Source organism: Diadema antillarum, unplaced genomic scaffold, assembly GCF_040938485.1.
Source record: "Diadema antillarum isolate AM-2024a unplaced genomic scaffold, OU_Dant_1.0 seq00000688_RagTag, whole genome shotgun sequence".
Classification (NCBI taxonomy): Eukaryota; Metazoa; Echinodermata; class Echinoidea; order Diadematoida; family Diadematidae; genus Diadema; species Diadema antillarum.
Genome location: NW_027271593.1, coordinates 1,509,830 through 1,529,890, shown reverse-complemented (window position 1 = coordinate 1,529,890; position 20,061 = coordinate 1,509,830). Strand labels below are relative to the sequence as shown.

Below are 20,061 nucleotides of genomic sequence, written 5' to 3'. Positions count from 1 at the left end.
GGTTATAAATAAGACCATGTCATGAAAATACTTAACATTTATCACACAAGAAATGTGTAGTGTGTTTTTTTATATTAGGGGAGATAGAAAATCTATTATGCATTCGTGAATTTCAACGCATGCAACATTGTCCTGTGACGGGCATTTCCCCTTCTTTTTAAGATGTTCACAAAATTAGTGGCAAGCGGAGGGCCTGGATGCAGCCATGTACACATTTCATGCTAGGTTATATATTACAGGAAAGAATTTCTAGTGGTGTGGAAATTTATGGGGTGCAAAAAAAAAAACAACCCTATGATATTCAATGTTATACTTCATCTTTCGATACCGACTTTTCTTCCTAATCGTGTTACATGATCAAATATCTCACATGGATTACGGCAGGATTTTAGTTCTACAAACTGTGTGCAATTTTTACAGGTTCATAGCATTTTGAAAATGCATGGTCCAAATTTCATCAAATTTCACAGGTATATATCGCTAGGAAGAGTGACTATGTGTATGTGTTGTTTGAAGCGTATACACTATCTCCGCGCATTGGCTCTATTCATTCTTGGAGAGCCAGGGCGGACGGGAGCACGACCCTCTACCTCCTAAATTAAGCTAAATTAAAGAAAGATTAGATCTTCTTTAGAACCAATTAATGGTGGTAACCTCTCTCAGTGCTGAGAGATTTTTTTTGTAAATCGTATTTGACATCATCTGTCAAATGAAATACACATGCATTTCTATGTACCTGACATTTTCTTGCATTTTGCCTTTTGAACGGTGTAATCGTATTTCTATTCAAAAGTTATATCATCTCGCCAAAATGCCAGGATAAAAGTTTATGTTGAGTATAATTATGTCAGACCTTGTCTTAACTGTGACAGGTTCCTGACAAGTAACCAACATTAATTTGTGTGTGTTTGTGTTCCTGTTCATTTTGTTGTTAGAACTTTGATCAACCCGTTGTCATTCCATTTATATTTTTGTGGACTTGTCATTTTGCACAAAAAAGTTTTATTTGTTTATAATGTATCTTTATACCAAAGGTACAAAGTGGCCTTTCCACAATGTACAAGTTCATGAAGACGAAAAAACTCATACTGTGTTTTTATTAATCGAGCTCTGAAGAATATTATGTGAAAACTCATTGAATAATCTCAGTATTGAGAAAGGTAAACTGGTTTGATAATATGAGTAGAGAAAATCAAATCCAATGAAGCAATGATTTAATTTTGTTATGCAAAACACGAGCAATGAAACTATAAAAGGTTGTAACATGTTATACGATGTAACAGAGATGTGATATGTCTGGATGAGCTGTATTAATCCTGTCCTTTAATTGCTGCCTTTGTATTTACTATTTCTTTTCGATGAAAGAGGCTGGCATTCTTGAATTGCTACTGAATTATTGTATGTGGTTTAAAACAAGCCTAACAATTCACAAGTCACGACATTCACAGCTCATTCCTTTAATGGTAGCATGGAAGGAGCCTGAGTGTTCTTTGCGTGGCAAGGATTTATATCAGCGTATGCTCTATACATCGATATTTGATGTAATTTTTCGAACTGCCGTAACACCCAGGAACATGTTTCTTTTTCTTCATTCTTTTAAGTGTGAAGTTAACACAAAAAAATCTACATGTACATGTTTTGTTAAAAAAAAAGAAGTTTAAATTTGTGACAAGTGCATTTCCACATTATGTAGACAGTAATTCTTCGTTAGTGAACTGTATTTGCTTGTCTACAAGTTTTCATTAGTTTTATATACACAAGTATATGCAGTTATTAAACGACGAACCAATATTATAATTTACGCATATATCATGTGAAAGATGTTTTACAGATGTGCGACCGTATCAATTGTATTAATCTTGTTCATTAATTGTGTGTGTATTTATGACATTAGCATGAGATGAAAACGTGTCTTACACATAATACTTGCTCGGTAGCTTATGTTTCTTACAGGATTAAGAAATGTCTCATCACGCAGTTTCTTGAATATCGTTAACAACAAATTGCTTTAACGGTATCGACCGGAGAATAAACTATTACGATTTGCAATGATATAATACGCCAAAAAAATGTGCTATGCACTTAAATATCACTATAGCGCATTTACATTTTTTTATTTCATGTACACTGTACTTCATTTCAACCTGACATGTCAGTCATTCAAATCGCTTTGGCAATTGGAAGAAATGTTTGCGTGATATTTATGTCAAAAAGTTTCTCGACACATGTACAACAATTGCTTTTGCTATTTTGGTTTACTTTGGATTAGTTTAGCATAGGTGCCGAGGTTTGGAGTTAATTATGTCAGACCTTGTCTTAACTGTGACAGATTGCTGACAAGAAACCAGCATTAATATGTGTGTGTGTGATTGTGTTCTTGTTCATTTTGTTGTTAGAACTTTGATCAACCCGTTGTCATTCCATTTATATTTTTGTGGACTTGTCATTTTGCACAAAAAAGTTTTATTTGTTTATAATGTATGTATCTTTATACCAAAGGTACCAAGTGGCCTTTCTACAATGAACAAGTTCATGAAGACGAAAAAACTCAGACTGTGTTCTTATTAATCGAGCTCTGAAGAATATTATGTGAAAACTCATTGAATAAGCTCAGTATTGAGAAAGGTAAACTGGTTTGATAAGATGAGTAGAGAAAATCAAATCCAATCAAGCAATAATTCAATTTTGTTATACAAAACACGAGCAATGAAACTATAAAAGGTTGTAACATGTTATACGATGTATCAGAGATATATGTCTGGATGAGCTGTATTAATCTTGTCCTTTAATTGCTGCCTTTGTATTTACTATTTCGTTACGATGAAAGAGGCTGGCATTCTTGAATTGCTACTGAATATTTATATGGGGTTTAGAACAAGCTTAAAACTTCACAAGACACAACATTCACAACTCATTCCTTTAATGGTAGCATGGAAGGAGCCTGAGTGTTCTTTGCGTTGCAAGAATTTATATCAGCGTATGCTCTATACATCGATATTTGATGTAATTTCTCGAACTGCCATAACACCCAGGAACATGTTTCTTTTTCTTCATTCTTTTAAATGTACATGTTTTGTTTTTAAAAAAGGAAGTTTAAATTTTTGACAAATGCATTTGCACAACTGTACTTGCTTGTCTACAAGATTTCATTAGTTTTATGTACACAGGTATATTCAGTTATCAAACTACGAACCAATATTATATGTATATATTACGCATATATCATGTGGAAGATGTTTTACAGATGTGCGACCGTATCAATTGTATTAATCCTGTTCATTAATTGTGTGTGTATTTATGACATAATACTTGCTCGGTAACTTATGTTTCTTACAGGATTAAGAAATGCCTTATCACGCAGTTTCTTTAATCTCGTTAACAACGAATTGCTTTAACGGTATCTACCGGAGAATAAACTTTATACGATTTGCAATGATGTCATACGCCAAAAAAATGTGCTATGCACTTAAATATAACTATAGAGCATTTACATCTTATTATTTCATGTACACTGTACTTCATTTCAACCTGACATGTCAGTCGTTCAAATCGCTTTGGCAATTAGAAGAAATGTTTGCGTGATATTTATGTCAAGAAGTTTCTCGACACATGTACAACAATTGCTTTTATTATTTTGGTTTACTTAGATAGTTTAGCATAGGGGTGCCGAGGTTTCGTGCTAGGTTTCGTGCTTTTTGTATGTGTTTTAACTTCCTTGATGTGATTTACAGTACTTTTTATAGTTGACTCGTAAATTCATCAGTGGATGAAGTAATGACTGTGGTTTCTATAAGAAGTTGTTCTAATTGTTCATACATCATGCAGAGGAGGACATTTGTCTCATCTTGAACATACAGAGAGATTTAGTGATCTTATGTTTAAGCTATCTTATCCATGATTTCGTGTTCGTAAGTCCACAAATTTATGCATGATGTTAGCACATTCGCATCTTGCCAGCTCTCTGCCCTTAATACTCCGGTGTTGGTAGATTAAGCGCCTTTAAAGCAGCTCTGAGTACAACTAAGGTTTCAAGTTACGCCTTTCATATAAAATGTGTTATCTTTTTTAAATGCAAATAAAATAGCATTTTCGAGACATTCCAGATTACAGATTTCCGGTCCCTTGAGTGATTACGACAATTCATTTGACAATTGAGAACAACATTAATGTTACATTAAAGAACTTGAGGGATGGAGGCCGGGGTATGTACATATATATATATATATATATATGCGGTAGATAGATAGAGAGAGAGAGAGAGAGAGAGAGAGAAAATGTCATTTTCGAGTCTAAACTCGAAAATGGCCAAAATTCGAGTTAAGTCTTTCTTGCCCGATTTCAAATCCGTTTTCGCTGCCAATATAAAGAGCAGGACAATCTATTCACAATTTAATCGAAATATTTCATATTGCCAAAGTAAGGAAGCTGCAATTCAATAACAAAGTTGAAAATCGAACTTTTGTCATTTTCTACTCTACACTTTCTTGCCCGATTTCAAATCCTTTTTCGCTGCCAATATAAAGAGCATCAAAATCTAATCACAATTCAATTAAAAAAAAATCTTATTGCTATTGAAGGAAAGCTGCAATTCAATGACAAAGTTGAAACTCGAACTTTTGCCATTTTCGAGTCTAGACTCGAAAATGGCCAAAATTCGAGTCAAGTCTTTCGTGCCCAATATCAAATCCGTGTTTGCTGCAAATACAAAGATTGGGACAATCTATTCACAATTCAATCACAAGATGTTACTTTGCTAGACTAGGAAAGCTGCAATTCAATGACAAAGTTGAAACTCGAACTTTTGCCATTTTCGAGTCTAGACTCGAAAATGGCCAAAAGTCGAGTCAAGTCTTTCTTGCCTGATATCAAATCCGTTTTCGATGTCAATATAAAGATCAGGACAATCTATTCACAATTCAATCACAAAATGTTTAATTTCTTAAGTAGGAAAGCTGCAATTCAATGACAAAGTTGAAACTCGAACTTTTGCCATTTTCGAGTCTAGACTCGAAAATGGCCAAAATTCGAGTCAAGTCTTTCTTGCTCGATATCAAATCCGTTTTTGCTGCCAATATAAAGATCAGGACAATCTATTCAAAATTCAATCACAAAATGTTACATTGCTATAGTAGGAAAGCTGCGATTCAATGACAAAGTTGAAACTCGAACTTTTGCCATTTTCGAGTCTATACTCGAAAATGGCCAAAATTCGAGTTAAGTCTTTCTTGCCCGATATCAAATCCGTTTTCGGTGCCAATATAAAGATTGGGACAATCTATTCACAATTCAATCACAAAATGTTGCATTGTTATAGTAGGAAAGCTGCAATTCAATGACAAAGTTGAAACTCGAACTTTTGCCATTTTCGAGTCTAGACTCGAAAATGGCCAAAATTCGAGTCAAGTCTTTCTTGCCCGATATCAAATCCGTTTTTGCTGCCATTATAAAGATCAGGACAATCTATTTACAATTCAATCACAAAATGTTACATTGGTATTGTAGGAAATCTGCAATTCAATGACAAAGTTGAAACTCGAACTTTTGCCATTTTCGAGTCTAGACTCGAAAATGGCCAAAATTCGAGTCAAGTCTTTCTTGCCCAATAACAAATCCGTTTTCGATGCCAATATAAAGATCAGGACAATCTATTCACAATTCAATCACAAAATGTTACATTGCTATAGTAGGAAAGCTGCAATTCAATGACAAAGTTGAAACTCGAATTTTTGCCATTTTCGAGTTTAGACTCGAAAATGGCCAAAATTCGAGTCAAGTCTTTCTTGCCCAATATCAAATCCGTTTTCGATGCCAATATAAAGATCAGGACAATCTATTCACAATTCAATCACAAAAGGTTACATTACTATAGTAGGAAAGCTGCAATTAATGACAAAGTTGAAACTCGAACTTTTGTCATTTTCGAGTCTATACTCGAAAATGGCCAAAATTCGAGTTAAGTCTTTCTTGCCCAATATCAAATCCGTTTTCGATGCCAATATAAAGATCAGGACAATCTATTCACAATTCAATCACAAAATGTTTCATTTCTATAGTAGGAAAGCTGCAATGCAATGACAAAGTTGAAACTCGAACTTTTGCCATTATCGAGTCTAGACTCGAAAGTGGCCAAAATTCGAGTTAAGTCTTTCTTGCCCGATATCGAATCCTTTTTCGCTGTCAATATAAAGATCAGGACAATCTATTCACAATTCAATCACAAAATGTTGCAATATTATAGTAGGAAAGCTACAATTCAATGACAAAGACAAACTTACAATACAAGACACGCATGAATTTTTACACTCAACACAATTCCAACCTTTTTGTTTACAGAGAAACTACATGCATGTAATATCAACATTCACACACACAGCATGTCGACACGGAGTGGTTAAATAACTTCCCTACTATGACTGCTGATCAAAGAATTACGTAGGCAACTGTCTCCGAAGGAAATATATATAGTGGTATATATAATGGTACTAATAAAAGATATTACACATTATTTACAATATGGTTCATTTGTGCCAAATGAATTTCTATTAAAGCCTACATTTTGTACATCTCTGCCTTAGTTGAGCCATTACAAGAAATGAGTTTTCATTGCAGACGTTTTACTCGTCGTGCCATGAAACCACGTCAATGTAGTTAAGTTGACCTGAAATATCAAAAGTTGTGAAGACTGTAAAAAGTTGGGATGCCCTACACATCCTTGCTCTTTGAAGAGCAGGAGCAAAAGAAGAGAAAGTTTGGGCCAAAATGATGCAAGATGAGGTAGACGTACCATCTTGCTAAATTAGAGGGACGGCATACTGCAGTTTAAGCGGTTGTAGAGTCTTCAGTTGAAGCGTATTCGTTTTGGTTGGTTTTCCACATGTGTAATAAGCACTTTCATACACATAACACACGAAATATTTTCTTAAACTAATTACTTTCAAATATCATAATGTTAATACTTGCATGACTTTGCTTCATCAGATGGAAGAGTCCATTTCGCATGAAATGAATAACCCTATATCTTCTAAGAAAAGAAGATAGAGAGGGGTAGGGAGAGAAAGTGGTCTACGTTAAAAGAATAGGGGGAGACAGGGACAGAAGAAGATTGGAACCAAGAGCGGGAGTGAATAAAGCATGGGGGGGGGGGGTGAGAGAGAGAGAGGGGTAGAGAGTGAGAGAGAAGGGTGATGACGTAGGTTCCTACCAGAAGTTGGTATTTACATAATATATCATGTGCATTGTCATGACAACCACACAGTCTGGACTTCGGAACCTGTCAGAACACAGGCGTGTGCTTGGAGGAGTCCTTGAATGGCCAGTAGTGACCACAGTGCTCAGAAATGTATGGTCTATTGCCCAATTTTACTTTGTCACGATGTCCTGATTATCCTACACAATGTGATTATAGTACAGTACAAAGACTATTCAAACTATAACACAGCACAAAGACATGTTATTTAATGTTGCACCAGACAAGGGCTACATACTTATAATTCAATCACAAAATGTCACATTGGTATTTTAGGAAAGCAGCAATTCGCTGACAAAGTTTGAACTCGAATTTGTGCCATGCTTGAATCTCCTGAATCGACAATGAGGAAAAAAAAATTAATTACTGTACCTCTTTCTTGCTGGATTGCAAATACTTTGTCGCTGACAATAATAACAGCAGGAAGAGCAGGGCGATCATAAATATAATTATAATATACTCAGAATAAATGAAGCTGTCTGACAAAGACCTGAACTCCAAAGACATTTGAGCAAATTGCCGAACATAAAGAGTATTCTTCCAACCGGCTTCGGGAGGGTTAGCGCGATACAGCTCTGTTAGTTTCACCATTCTTTTTCATCTTCTTTTATCCTCTTCTTTTCCTTTTCTTTTTAAAGTCGGGTGCTTTATACGCGGCGGTCAAGGTATAGCAGCTATGTAATCGTGTAACGAAAGGCAGGTCCCGTCTGCGATATCATTACGGCATCGTCAAATCTAAAACATTTGATAACAAGCCTAGAAAATAACAGTTTTGCTTTGTTTTTCGCGAGTAAATTCCCTATGATCAGCACTTCCCCGTCACATGTATACTTAATTTCTGTTCATCAATATCGCGTCATATCATCCGTCTATACATGTAACCAGTTTGCACCAGGGCATTTTAATAACTGCACAATTGTGTTTGTATTCCATGTGTCAGGATATTATGTCTCGACATAATGAAGTAAATTAGTCGGATCGATGATCTCGTTATAATGACATGGGCCCTATTCTTTTTTTTTTTTTGCTGCAAATGTTAAGGGCTGTACAGTACACTTGTTACGTAACTTAATCACACAAATTTGATATGGAATTGCAGTAAAAGTGTAATTCAATAACAAAATAGCGCAGATTCCAAAGCTATTGCTGTAAGGCTTGAAGTATTCAATGAGAAAGAAGGAGACACAGGCTCCCGATTTATCGCTGGCTTTTCAATTACCAATTAACGAAAATCTGCAACTTGAAATTTGAAATTGAGACTCCAAACTCGAAACTCGAAACTCGAAACTCGATACTCGAAACTCGAAACTCGAAACTCGATACTCGAAACTCGAAACTCGAAACTCGAAACTCGAAACTCGAAACTCGATACTCGAAACTCGAAACTCGATACTCGAAACTCGATACTCGATACTCGATACTCGAAACTCGAAACTCGAAACTCGAAACTCGAAACTCGAAACTCGAAACTCGAAACTCGAAACTCGATGTTTAGCAACACACATTACTACTACTACCACTACTACTACCATTACTACTACTACTACTACTACTACTACTACCATTACTACTACTACCACTACTACTACCATTACTACTACTACTACTACTACTACTACCATTACTACTACTACCACTACTACTACCATTACTACTACTACTACTACTACTACTACTACCATTACTACTACTACCACTACTACTACCATTACTACTACTACTACTACTACTACTACTACCATTACTACTACTACCACTACTACTACCATTACTACTACTACTACTACTACTGCTGCTGCTGCTGCTACTACTACTACTACTACTGCTGCTGCTGCTGCTGCTACTACTACTACTACTACTACTACTACTACTACCATTACTAGAGAGAATTCAAAGTTCAATTGTGGGTTTATGACATTACAGCGGGTTCAGAATGCAGCTGCCAGACTTGCCACAGGCACATCCAAATTTTCCCACATGCAACCAGTCCTCCGTCAACTGAACTGGCTTCCCATTAGGTCCAGGATCCACTACAAGATACTTCTGCTCACTTTCAAATGTATCCATGGTCTTGCCCCTCCTTACTTATCTGATCTCATAACCATCCGTCACCCATCCCGGTACACCCTCCGCTCCTCACAAGGTATCACACTGAATCACCCAACTTCCAAGATGCTGGCCACACTTGGTGATACAGCATTTTCATCTGCTGCTCCCAAACTGTGGAATCAATACCCAAAACTCTCGGCAGCCAGCAATCTCTCGTCACCTTCAAAAAACATCTAAAAACCCACTTGTTCCGTTAATATCAATAGTCCACTGGTAAAGCGCATTTGAACATGTATGTTTATGGAAAATGCGCTATATACATACTGCAAAACATGATACAGTGGAAACTCGATATAACGAGATGGTCGGGACCGAGTCATTTTCCTCGTTATAGCCGATATCTCGTTATATCAGTAGGCATAAAAGAAGGCATAAAATAAAGACATTAATTTGCACATGTGGGACTACCCATCATATTTCAATCAGTACTGATAACTTGATATTGTGTGTGAGGGAATTACTCACCTTTATGGGTAAGAAGATGTTTTTCGCCAAGGAAATCCGGCATTCCAATATCAAGAATGTGTTTCTCATTAATTGTAGATGTTTGAATTTGTAAATTCATATAGCTTGCGATTGTATCAAGATCGTCTGTGGATTGGTATGTGGTTATCGTATGGGTGTGTGTTGTGTGGAAAGCTTGAATATGGTCTGCACAATGCTGTGTGTGTATGTGACACATTCTGTATGTACATTATGACTGCGTGTGTGTGTGAAGACGGGGAATTCCATAAGTAGAAGGCCAATCACGGCATCAGATTGCCTCACACCTGCTAAACGTCATTCGATGATGTCATGTATACACATGGCCGTCCCACCACATTTTCTGCATACAGTGTGCATGCACACACACACTTTACACGTACAACATGCAGTGCTAGCTGGAGTGCACGGAAGAAAATGATTATGTGTGTACAAGACAGTTTTTGGCGCATCAAGCTTTACAATCTCGGAAGATGAAAGCACAGGCGAAGTAAAGCTTTACCGAAGGCATTTTGCTTTACCTCGCTATAGCAGGTTTGATTTACTATGTTTTTCTTTGTTTGGAAGTCACAAAATCTATCTCGTTATAGCAGTTATTTCGTTATAGCCGATCTCGCTATAAGAGTAGCATTTTACATAGACTTGTGTGGAAGGAAATTTGGGACCGAGAAAATTTCCTCGTTATAACCGATATCTCGTTATAGCAGTGTTCGTTATACCGAGTTTCCCCTGTATATTCGCGGCATGAATTTTTCGCGAATTGGAGCCAATAGCCTTTTTCGTGGCATGAAATTTTCGCGAAGTGCCACTGGCGTTCAATGCATAAAGTGTAAACAAGGACTTTCGCGTGCATTTTAATTTCGCGAATCTTGGAACTCGTGAAATTCGCAAAATTAATGTGCATGCGAAAATTCCTCGTTTTACAGTAAATGTATTATTATTATTATTAGTAGTAGTACTACTACTACTACTACTACTATTACTACCACTACTGCTACTACTACTACTACTACTACTACTACTACTACCACCACCACTACAACTACTACTACCACCACTACGTGTAACTACATTTACTACTACTGCCACACAAATTACTACTATGGCCCTACTGCTTCAACTGCATCGCCGCCACTACTTCTATTACTTGTATTACTACAGTTGCCACTACCACTATGAATAATGGTCATGCAGATGTAGAAGCTTTCATCGTCCGGACACAGCATTTTGTTGTTTTTTTAAGCAAAACCTGCATGTCTGAGTTTCTCACCAAGATGCTTATGTTGCTGCAATGACGGATAAGCTGTGAATGTACAATAATCTTGTTATAGCCCAGGACTACTGTGTAGACTCACTCTGCTCAGGAAGACATTACAAGACATGACTGTACAGAGCAGCACTGGACACATATGACATGAGGCTGGTATGCTTACTTTGAAGGGTAATCATAACCCAGCTGAATCAAGACTAAATCTAATGTTTGATTTTAATTTAGTCTGCATTTGCCATCATTTCTACACAGGCTTTGCTCCTGTTGTGCTTCATTTTGTTAAACATGATTCCGAAGGTCGCATCTTCATTACTTTTCTACGTTATCTATGTTATTTTCTAACCTTCTCCTTCTTCCTCTCCTTTTTACTCTCTGGTTTATCTTTCTCTTCCCTTGACTTCCGAACCCTTTGCCTGATTCTTACTCTATTCTTCCTTGCAACTGTCACTGTCCCCAATTTTTCTGTCTCCATGAGTGCAACCTCACCGCTGTGCTTCAACTGTCTCTATTTGCTTTCCCTACACTCTCCCTATGTTGCTCCCATCCTCAACTCTCCTCTTTCTAAGCTCTTCTTTTGCCAAACGACAGTCCTTTCAAGGACTACAAACACATGGTGTCACTGCAAACCTCTTGTCTTCAAGACTAACCCTTCGTTGTAAAGTAGACTGATGTCATACTCTGGTCTTTCTCTCATCGTCACACAGGCCTCTGCAGCAGACTTGCAGCCAGATTACAAAGTGGTGCTTCCCCAGAGCAGGCCGCTGTCCAAGGGAGAAATCCTTGGCTGTACAGCACCCAAACTTAGTCAAGTAGACAGCATCATGTGAGTTCAATTTTTTAATGTCTGAATAACACGGCACTAACATTAAAAGAGAGTCTTTAATGGAGCTACAATTTAAATAGTTCAAGCTATTTAAGATGAGCAGCAGATCAGAAAAAATTGTGCATTAAAGCAAGATAAAGTTTCAACTCTTTTGATATTAGAAGTAATGCTTGAATGCTAGGAGAGTGTTTTGAACTAAAATGTCAGAGAAGTTAAACTTTTATTTTTGAACTATTGATATTCTTGGTAAAGTCTTTCACCGTTATTTGTAGATAAAAATGTTATCTTGCTGTATGTCATTTAAGACAAAACAGTTGCTCTCAGTGTACAAAGAAGAAAAGAAAAGTGTACTCAGTCACTTTGTTTACACAGCAAATAAGGTCAGAATGAGATTGGAGGGAGAAAAGGGGACTTCTAATCATGTATGTTCCTCAACAGTTTGTAACGAATAAAACAATATGATACAAATGTTTGACAGCATTCCGATATTTAATTTTGCAAAATATAAAGTATTCAAGTTTTATGTTTCTAGTCATATGCAGTAAATGTATAGAGACTTTGATACAGTGAAATCAGGTTTGGATTCTTGACCTGTCTATCAAGTGCTGTTAAATCTTTCCTCAGTGGCATTGACTTTGTTAGTCATAGAAACAATTATAGATTAACTGTCGTGTTACAATGTCACTAATGCTTGGAACACATGGTTGTATTCAGGTAGTGTTTGGAGCTATTATTTTCATCAGATTTCTTCAATTACTTCTGCAAATCTCTTGAACAAAGTCATCTTTCCTGAGAGAAGTTTGCTAGAGAAATCAAAGAATTCTCATTTCATAGTTAAATGGCCAATTTTCTTGATAAGAGAATGACAGATTTATCAGAGAGTGTGGCCAGTATCCTGTCTGACTAAATGATAAACTAGAAATGTGAATATTCAAAAGCAGGCCATCTTAATGTTCACATAATTTCCTCTTGCATTGGTTTTTCCAGTTACCTGGGAGATGGACGGTTTCATCTGGAGTCCATAATGATTGCCAATCCATCAGTCAAAGCTTACAAGTTAGTCTTCTTTTTCTTACTTTACATTATCTTGGTCATTCAAACTGAATAGAACTGGAAAGTAGTTTGTAATTGAAGTTGTTTAAGACTAACATTGTGAGAGTTGCTTGAGTTTTAAGGTTCACCAATCATGTATTTTCTGTGTGAGCAGCAATCCTGTTCATGGACTGATAATAAATGCAGGACAATGCACTTTTCACCTACTCACCGTATCAGTGTGGAGTATATCTGTTGTGTGAAAGTTGTAAAGGTCTTTGTTTTTTTGTTGAGAAAAACAGCTAAATGGTGTTTCCACACAATGAATAATGTATTTTATTAGAGACTTTCAGCTATATGTCTTCACAGTTTTGGTTTTATTATTTTGGGGGTTTGGGTTGTTGTTGTTTGATAGGAAATTATGTGTCTGTGCCAAGAAGACGGTGAATGGGGAATTGGGTTTGTTTCAGTAATGTCAGAAGATTCTTTGTCACCTGCATGTAGAGGAAATGTGTTATAGGGCCATGAATCTTAGCTGACTTTGGAGTATCACCTGTACATGAAGCAATTATTTGTAAGATTAGCCTGTCTCTTCCTTTGAACAATGCACTCCCGTCATAATGAACACGGTTATAACAAAATTCCAGTTACAACCAAGTAGAAATTCAGGCTCCAACATCACCAGCTCTGTTTCCCCCCAATTGTTTATTTGTTTCGTTATAACAAAATTTCGTAATGAGAGAAAACTGCCATTGCGATGATCTCGTCATAATAGGAGTCGACTGTATAGAAATATATGTTTAAGAAGATTCTGTAAGACAATTCATGTGAATGCAACCCTGCCTCTTTCTAAATCCAGATACGATCCATACAGTAAGATATTTTCCCATGAGTACTACGAGACAGACAAGATGCACACCCTACGTCAGGAGGCCATCAGCAAGGCATCCCAGGCAAAGAAACTTGGCCTCATCCTTGGCACGCTAGGCAGACAAGGGTCAACCAAAGTTCTTGAGGTGAATTTCAATTTTCTGCTGATTTTGGGTAGAATTATGACGTGTTTTGTAGTATGGAGACAGAAAACTTGCAGATGACTTCATTGTCATCATCACCTCCTTTATTCTACTGTGTGGGTTTGGGTGTTTTATCTCCATGATGGCCTTTCTCTATGCCGTCTTAAGTGTGATTTCTACCTGGGCAATATGTAATAGTTTAATGTCCCTTCCAATTGTCTCCTCTCAGATCTTGCTGGGTCTGTCCCATGGCTTTTGACCGGATACAATATGATGTTTGTAGCCTCTTGTAATCAGTGACTACCCTCTCTCCTTGCCACACCCCCATACAATATACCATAGCTTATTAGCCCTTACCTACTCCACTATTCCCAACAAGTCTAAGGAAACTTGGAGGGATTTCTATCTATCTTTTTTTTTTTTTGGGGGGGGGGGCATGGGGAGGGTCTCAAAGGGATACCATGCAAATCTACTTAAATCATCCTTATCCTTTACGGTTTGATTTTGCTACAACACGCATTTCCCATAGATGCTTGCCTGAGTATACTCGGGACTCGTCCTCAACGGGTTAAGTTACACATTTTCCTCCAAGGAGGTCAAAAGCAAAACAGAAGATATGGCTTTTCTTCAAAGTTGCCATTTCATTTCATTTCATTCCTTTAAATAAGCAGAGCACATACAGTACTTCAATCCAGGGACTGTTCTTCCATAAGTCTGTAGGGGTTGATGAATTATTAGTGTAAAGACAGATGTCATAGGTCTTTGTTGTCCCCGCCGAACGAGTTCGAGCAGGGGACTATGAAACGGGCTCCGTACGTGTGTGTGTCTGTGTGTCCGTCCGTCCGTTCGTCTGTGTGTGCGTCCGTGTGTGATCAAAATGTTCAATTTGCTACTTCTCTGTCATTTAGGCTGCGTTCACATAGAAGTATTCGGTATTCGGTATTCGCTATTCGCTATTCGCTATTCGAGCACCGAATACACCATCACCCGCACCGTCAACTCACCATCCCATGTAGTGAGGATTTCTTCCTCCTACATCGCAGCAAATCTTATTAACAATTTCTAAACTGCATCAGAATGTCAGTCTACATGCTTATTTTTGCTAACGGGCAAATCCAGACCAAAATTGTCATTATTTCATAAACGAGAGACGGTATACGCTGCAAGAAAATCGAACAAGCTCGATTCCCACTTTGCTATACTTTTCGCAGGTATTCGGTACTTTCGAATAGTGCCCTCTTATGTGAACCGGTGTGAGGAAATCCTATCGTTCGATTCAAGCTATTCGCGTGCCCTCGAAAAACGAGCCCGAATACCCGCATAGTATACTTCTATGTGAATGCAGGCTTATGAGCCAATTTTGATTCTGTTTGCTTTATGTGATAGCACTACATGGGAGCTTTGAAACTTCTACACAGAATTTCAGTTGTGACCTTTGACCTTGACCTTTGACCTATATTGTACATTTTGCTACAAAATGCTACTCCTTCACCATTTCTAACCCAATTTCGATTCCGTTTGCTTTATGTGATGGCACTGGGTGAGGGCTTCAAAACTTCTACACAGAATTTTGACCTTTGACTTCTTTGACCTTTGACCTTGATTTTTGACCTGTATTGTACATTTTGCTACAAAATGCTACTCCTTCGCCATTTCTAACCCGATTTCGATTCCGCTTGCTTAATGTGATGGCACTAGGTGAGGGCTTCAAAACTTCAACACAGAATTTTGACCTTTGACTTCTTTGACCTTTGACCTTGATTTTTGACCTATATTGTACATTTTGCTACAAAATGCTACTCCTTCACCATTTCTAACCCGATTTCGATTCCATTTGCTTTATGTGATGGCACTAGGTGAGGGCTTCAAAACTTCTACACAGAATTTGGATCTTTGACTTCTTTGACCTTTGACCTTGATTTTTGACCTATATTGTACATTTTGCTACAAAATGCTACTTCCGGCGGGGACATATATTACGCACCGCCTAATTTCTACTTTTCCTTGTTTATTGATGCGATTGTTTATCGATGCGATTACATGTCCCTATTCATCTGGAGCTGATAAATTGCTTTCCAAATTTTTTTTTGCTTCAATGACTCTGCACTTTTCTTGTATCTTTTCAAAATGATGCAATGCAAAACCATGAGAAAAAGGTACTTTGGCTCTAACTCTTCTTGAATCTTTAAAATGCTTTCACAGAACTTGAAGGACCAGATCAAGCAAGCTGGAAAGGACTATGTCATTGTTCTACTGTCAGAGATATTCCCAGACAAATTAGGCTTGTTCACTGATATTGATGCGTAAGTATGAAATTAGAACCCATGCCACTATTTTTTTGTGATGAAATGCTGCTTTTCTTATACTTAAAAATTGCATTTTTAAACTTAAAAAAAATTATGTTCAACTTTGATGATACCACTAGTTTTATGTGTGTTTTATCTTACTTTTTTTTTTTCTATGTTCAACTTTGATGAGGTCACTAATATTATGTGTATTCTATCTTACTTTTTTTGTGGAATTTATGATCAACTTTGATAATATCATTAGTATCATGTGTATTTCATATTTCTCTGTTTATAAGCATAATGTGGAGCTGGAATCTAAAGGACCCAGTGAAGATGGTGTTTAGTGGAAATTGCTCTGTAATGACATTTCTATGAACCAAACTCTGGAAATGCCCAGTGTTGAAGGTTCTGTTGTGTTTTCTGTTCTCGTATACTGATTTCTATACCTGAAAGATAATTATTTGATTTCTCTTTTCTTGTTATTAGATGGATACAGATTGCCTGTCCAAGATTGTCCATTGACTGGGGATATGCCTTCCCAAAGCCTCTCTTGTCACCATATGAGGTAAAGTACATACAGCAGCACTTCCAACACTGTACTGGAGAGCACAACCAATCAGAATTTATCTATCTCTGTCCAGCAGAAAATCTTTATACATGAATTCCTTTAAGAAAGCTCCGGAGGCATACAGTGTATCTGTTTCAATGAAGAATGTATTAAATGATTTTGTTTACATGGTTTGATATCGATGACTGCACTCTATACCTTCAGCTTTCAAATACTGTAAAACACAATATTTTCGGGAATTGGTGCCAACGGCCTATTCGCAGCATGAAACTTTTTTGAGTTGCCTCTAACATTAGATGCATATAGTGTAGAAAAGATCTTTAGTATGCATTTTAATTTCTTGAAAGTCTGCTCTGGCAAAATTCGCAAAATTAAGATGCATGCGAACATTACTCGTTTTACAGTAGACAAAATGTTTGGTCTATGGTGTAATCACTCTGAGCCTGAATGGAGGTTACACAAAATGCTGATGGTTTTGTGTATGTCACCATGTATGTCACTGTGTATGTCTGTGTGTATGTAGGCCCTATGTACATGTATGTGTGTGCATGCATGTGTGTATGTGTACATGTACTAGGTGTTTCAAAAAACATTTCCCACTTTTGATCATTAATAGCTCAAAAACTATTCATTTGATAAAACTGTCACGGACATAAATAATAGCTGAATAGCGTACAATTTGGTTGGAGGTAATTTGAATGTGAAAGCATAAATCAGTTTCATTAAATCTAAGATTGATTTTGAAGTAAGGTTTCAGATTTTGGTCAAATTTTAACCCTCTGTACAAAAATTGAACCTTGCACAGGAACCAATGATGTGTATATGAGTGTGTGCTGACAATGGCCCTGAACAATGGACATGCCTGAACCACCTGTTGACTAGGCGTCAGTCTCGTGCTCCCAGGCACATGAATGCTTAATCAATAATTCATGTGGATTGTCCTGGGCACTGCTAGTCTGGATTCATGCACGGTAAAGGGTAAACTGCATGCACATGGAAAAAGGAAGCACACGTATCCATGTGCTTGCAAACACCACATTCCATTCCAGCTGGCAATCATTTTCAGTTTTTTTCTTGACATATCTCTAAATTTGGGATATAAATAAGCATAAATAATCGAAAGTTCCTCATTTTAATACAACTGTGTACTGATTAATGACAAATTTTCGCTTTTTGATAAAAAGAAATCATTTTAATTGGTAAAGAGTTCAGCAGCATTTATCATTGGGGCGATATGTTTCACAGTAGATTTATTTAAGGCTCCATTTACACAAGTGTATACTCTAATTGATCTTCTTTGCTTCCTGTCACCATGTTTACGATAGAACAGAAGGTATTCGTTGTAATTTCGTTTTTCAGAAGTAGGGAGAGCACTGTCGAGACCCAACGACAGTATCGGCAGGCGTTTGACTTTACACAGATACTGCCAGACGCTGAATAAAGACTAGTTGTGATAGTGGAATTTCTCATGAATAAATAATGAAGCATTCAAACCCTAACCATTGTTTAGGACCATTGTCAGGGTGTTAACCACACACTCCCATACACACCCATTGACCCCTGTGCAAAGTGAAATTTTGTACAGAGGGTTGAAAATAGAGCAAAATCTGGAACCTAACTGTGAAATTAATCATGGATTTCATGAAACTGATTTATGTTTTCATTTTCAAACTACCTCCAACCAAATTGTACACTATTCAGCTATTACTCATATCAATGACAGTGTTATCTGATATATAGTTTATGAATTATTAAGAATTAAAAGTGGGAAATGTTTTTTGAAACACCTAGTATGTATGTATGCATGTATGTATGCATGTATGTATGAATGTATGTATGTATGTATGGAAGATGAATGAAATCCAGACCACAAGTACATGATAACATAGCATGGGTTTGCATTACACCAACACTCATATAAAAAATCACATGTAATACCAGTACCAGTGATTAGTGTAAAGCATATGGTGATCAGTGTTTCATTTCTAGATCAGACCTTTTTCCTTGTTAGCAAAGTACATAATACTAAAGTATTCAGACACTGTACATGCGTTAAGATTGATGCTTGTATCTTTGTGTGTGTCTGTTCATCTTGTTATCAAGGCTGCGGTAGCTCTGAGGTCTGTAGAGTGGCAGTCATGTTACCCCATGGACTTCTATGCCAATGACAGCCTGGGACCGTGGACACCAAACAACCAGCTCCACCGCCCTCTCAGACCTGGTAGGAAAGCTCACCCAAGGTCAGCGGTAAAACAAGATGTCAGCCAAGAGGGTGGTGCCAAAGTGGAATCAGGAAACCAGGAGAAAGCTATTCCATGTGAGGATAAGAGATGAGACCAAGCTACCAGCAGTAAAGTGAACAGACTGTATGTGAAATAAACTGTAGTTAGGGATGCTATGGCTGCAAGTCCATCTGACAGATAAAGAATGTAGAATGGAAGCACAGATGTGGTGACAGTAGTTAATGTGTGAGAGGAAATTGAAGGGAATGCATATTGAAGTATATCCTGAGGTGTTAGTGTGTACTGGCAGGATTGAATATCAGAAAACCTTGGTGAACCCATGTATGCAAGAGTGTCAATGCTGGTGGTAAGTCTGTAGGACCCGTTGAGCTGGGGTCATGTCATTGTCTTTGCTTGATGGTAAGCGGCTTTTCTCATTTCGGCCACTATCTCATAGGCATAATTAAGGTTCTTGCCATCAGGGCAACCACTAGACAGTCCAGGTTGGGGTTGTTGCTTTCTTTCACCACATCAGGTAAATCTCTTTACTGCCCGTCCAGTATTGATATAATTGAAACCACACCCCAAAAATCTAGCCAGTTTATTAAAATAGAGAAAAGCAGAAATATACTGGTATTCAAGACATCTGCAAGAACATGTGCAGCTCTTGTTTTTGTTACATTCAGGATTTATTTACAGTTAAAGGGATGGTACAGTATTGGTGGAGATGAGAATTGGGCTTTTAACTTTTTGCGAGATACCAAGAAAACACTTATGATATAGTACAGAGCATACCATTTTAAGAGGAATTCAAAGTTTAATTGATGAAAATCGGGTTTGAAATGACTGAAACATCCAAAAACAAAGTAAAACAAAGTGATCGTACTAAAGTGTGGGTTCCACACTTTATTAGAATTGCACTTTTTTGGATATCTCAGCCATTTCAAAACCAATTTTCATCAAATAAATGTTGAATTCCTCTTAGAATTAAATGGTCTTTCATATTT

General features: G+C 37.2%; 1 protein-coding gene across 1 annotated transcript in view; it reads left to right on the top strand.

The window, feature by feature from the left end:
- Positions 1-19,305, top strand: part of LOC139737304 (2-(3-amino-3-carboxypropyl)histidine synthase subunit 1-like) — a 60,335-nt gene extending 41,030 nt beyond the window's left edge. Inside the window, exons 8-13 of the mRNA XM_071647976.1 lie at positions 11,813-11,931; positions 12,919-12,987; positions 13,823-13,979; positions 16,179-16,279; positions 16,751-16,829; positions 18,936-19,305. Of these exons, the coding sequence (XP_071504077.1) occupies positions 11,813-11,931; positions 12,919-12,987; positions 13,823-13,979; positions 16,179-16,279; positions 16,751-16,829; positions 18,936-19,166 (756 nt within the window). The 3' untranslated portion in view covers positions 19,167-19,305. The remainder of the gene's footprint in view (positions 1-11,812; positions 11,932-12,918; positions 12,988-13,822; positions 13,980-16,178; positions 16,280-16,750; positions 16,830-18,935) is intronic.
- Positions 19,306-20,061: the final 756 nt, after the last annotated feature.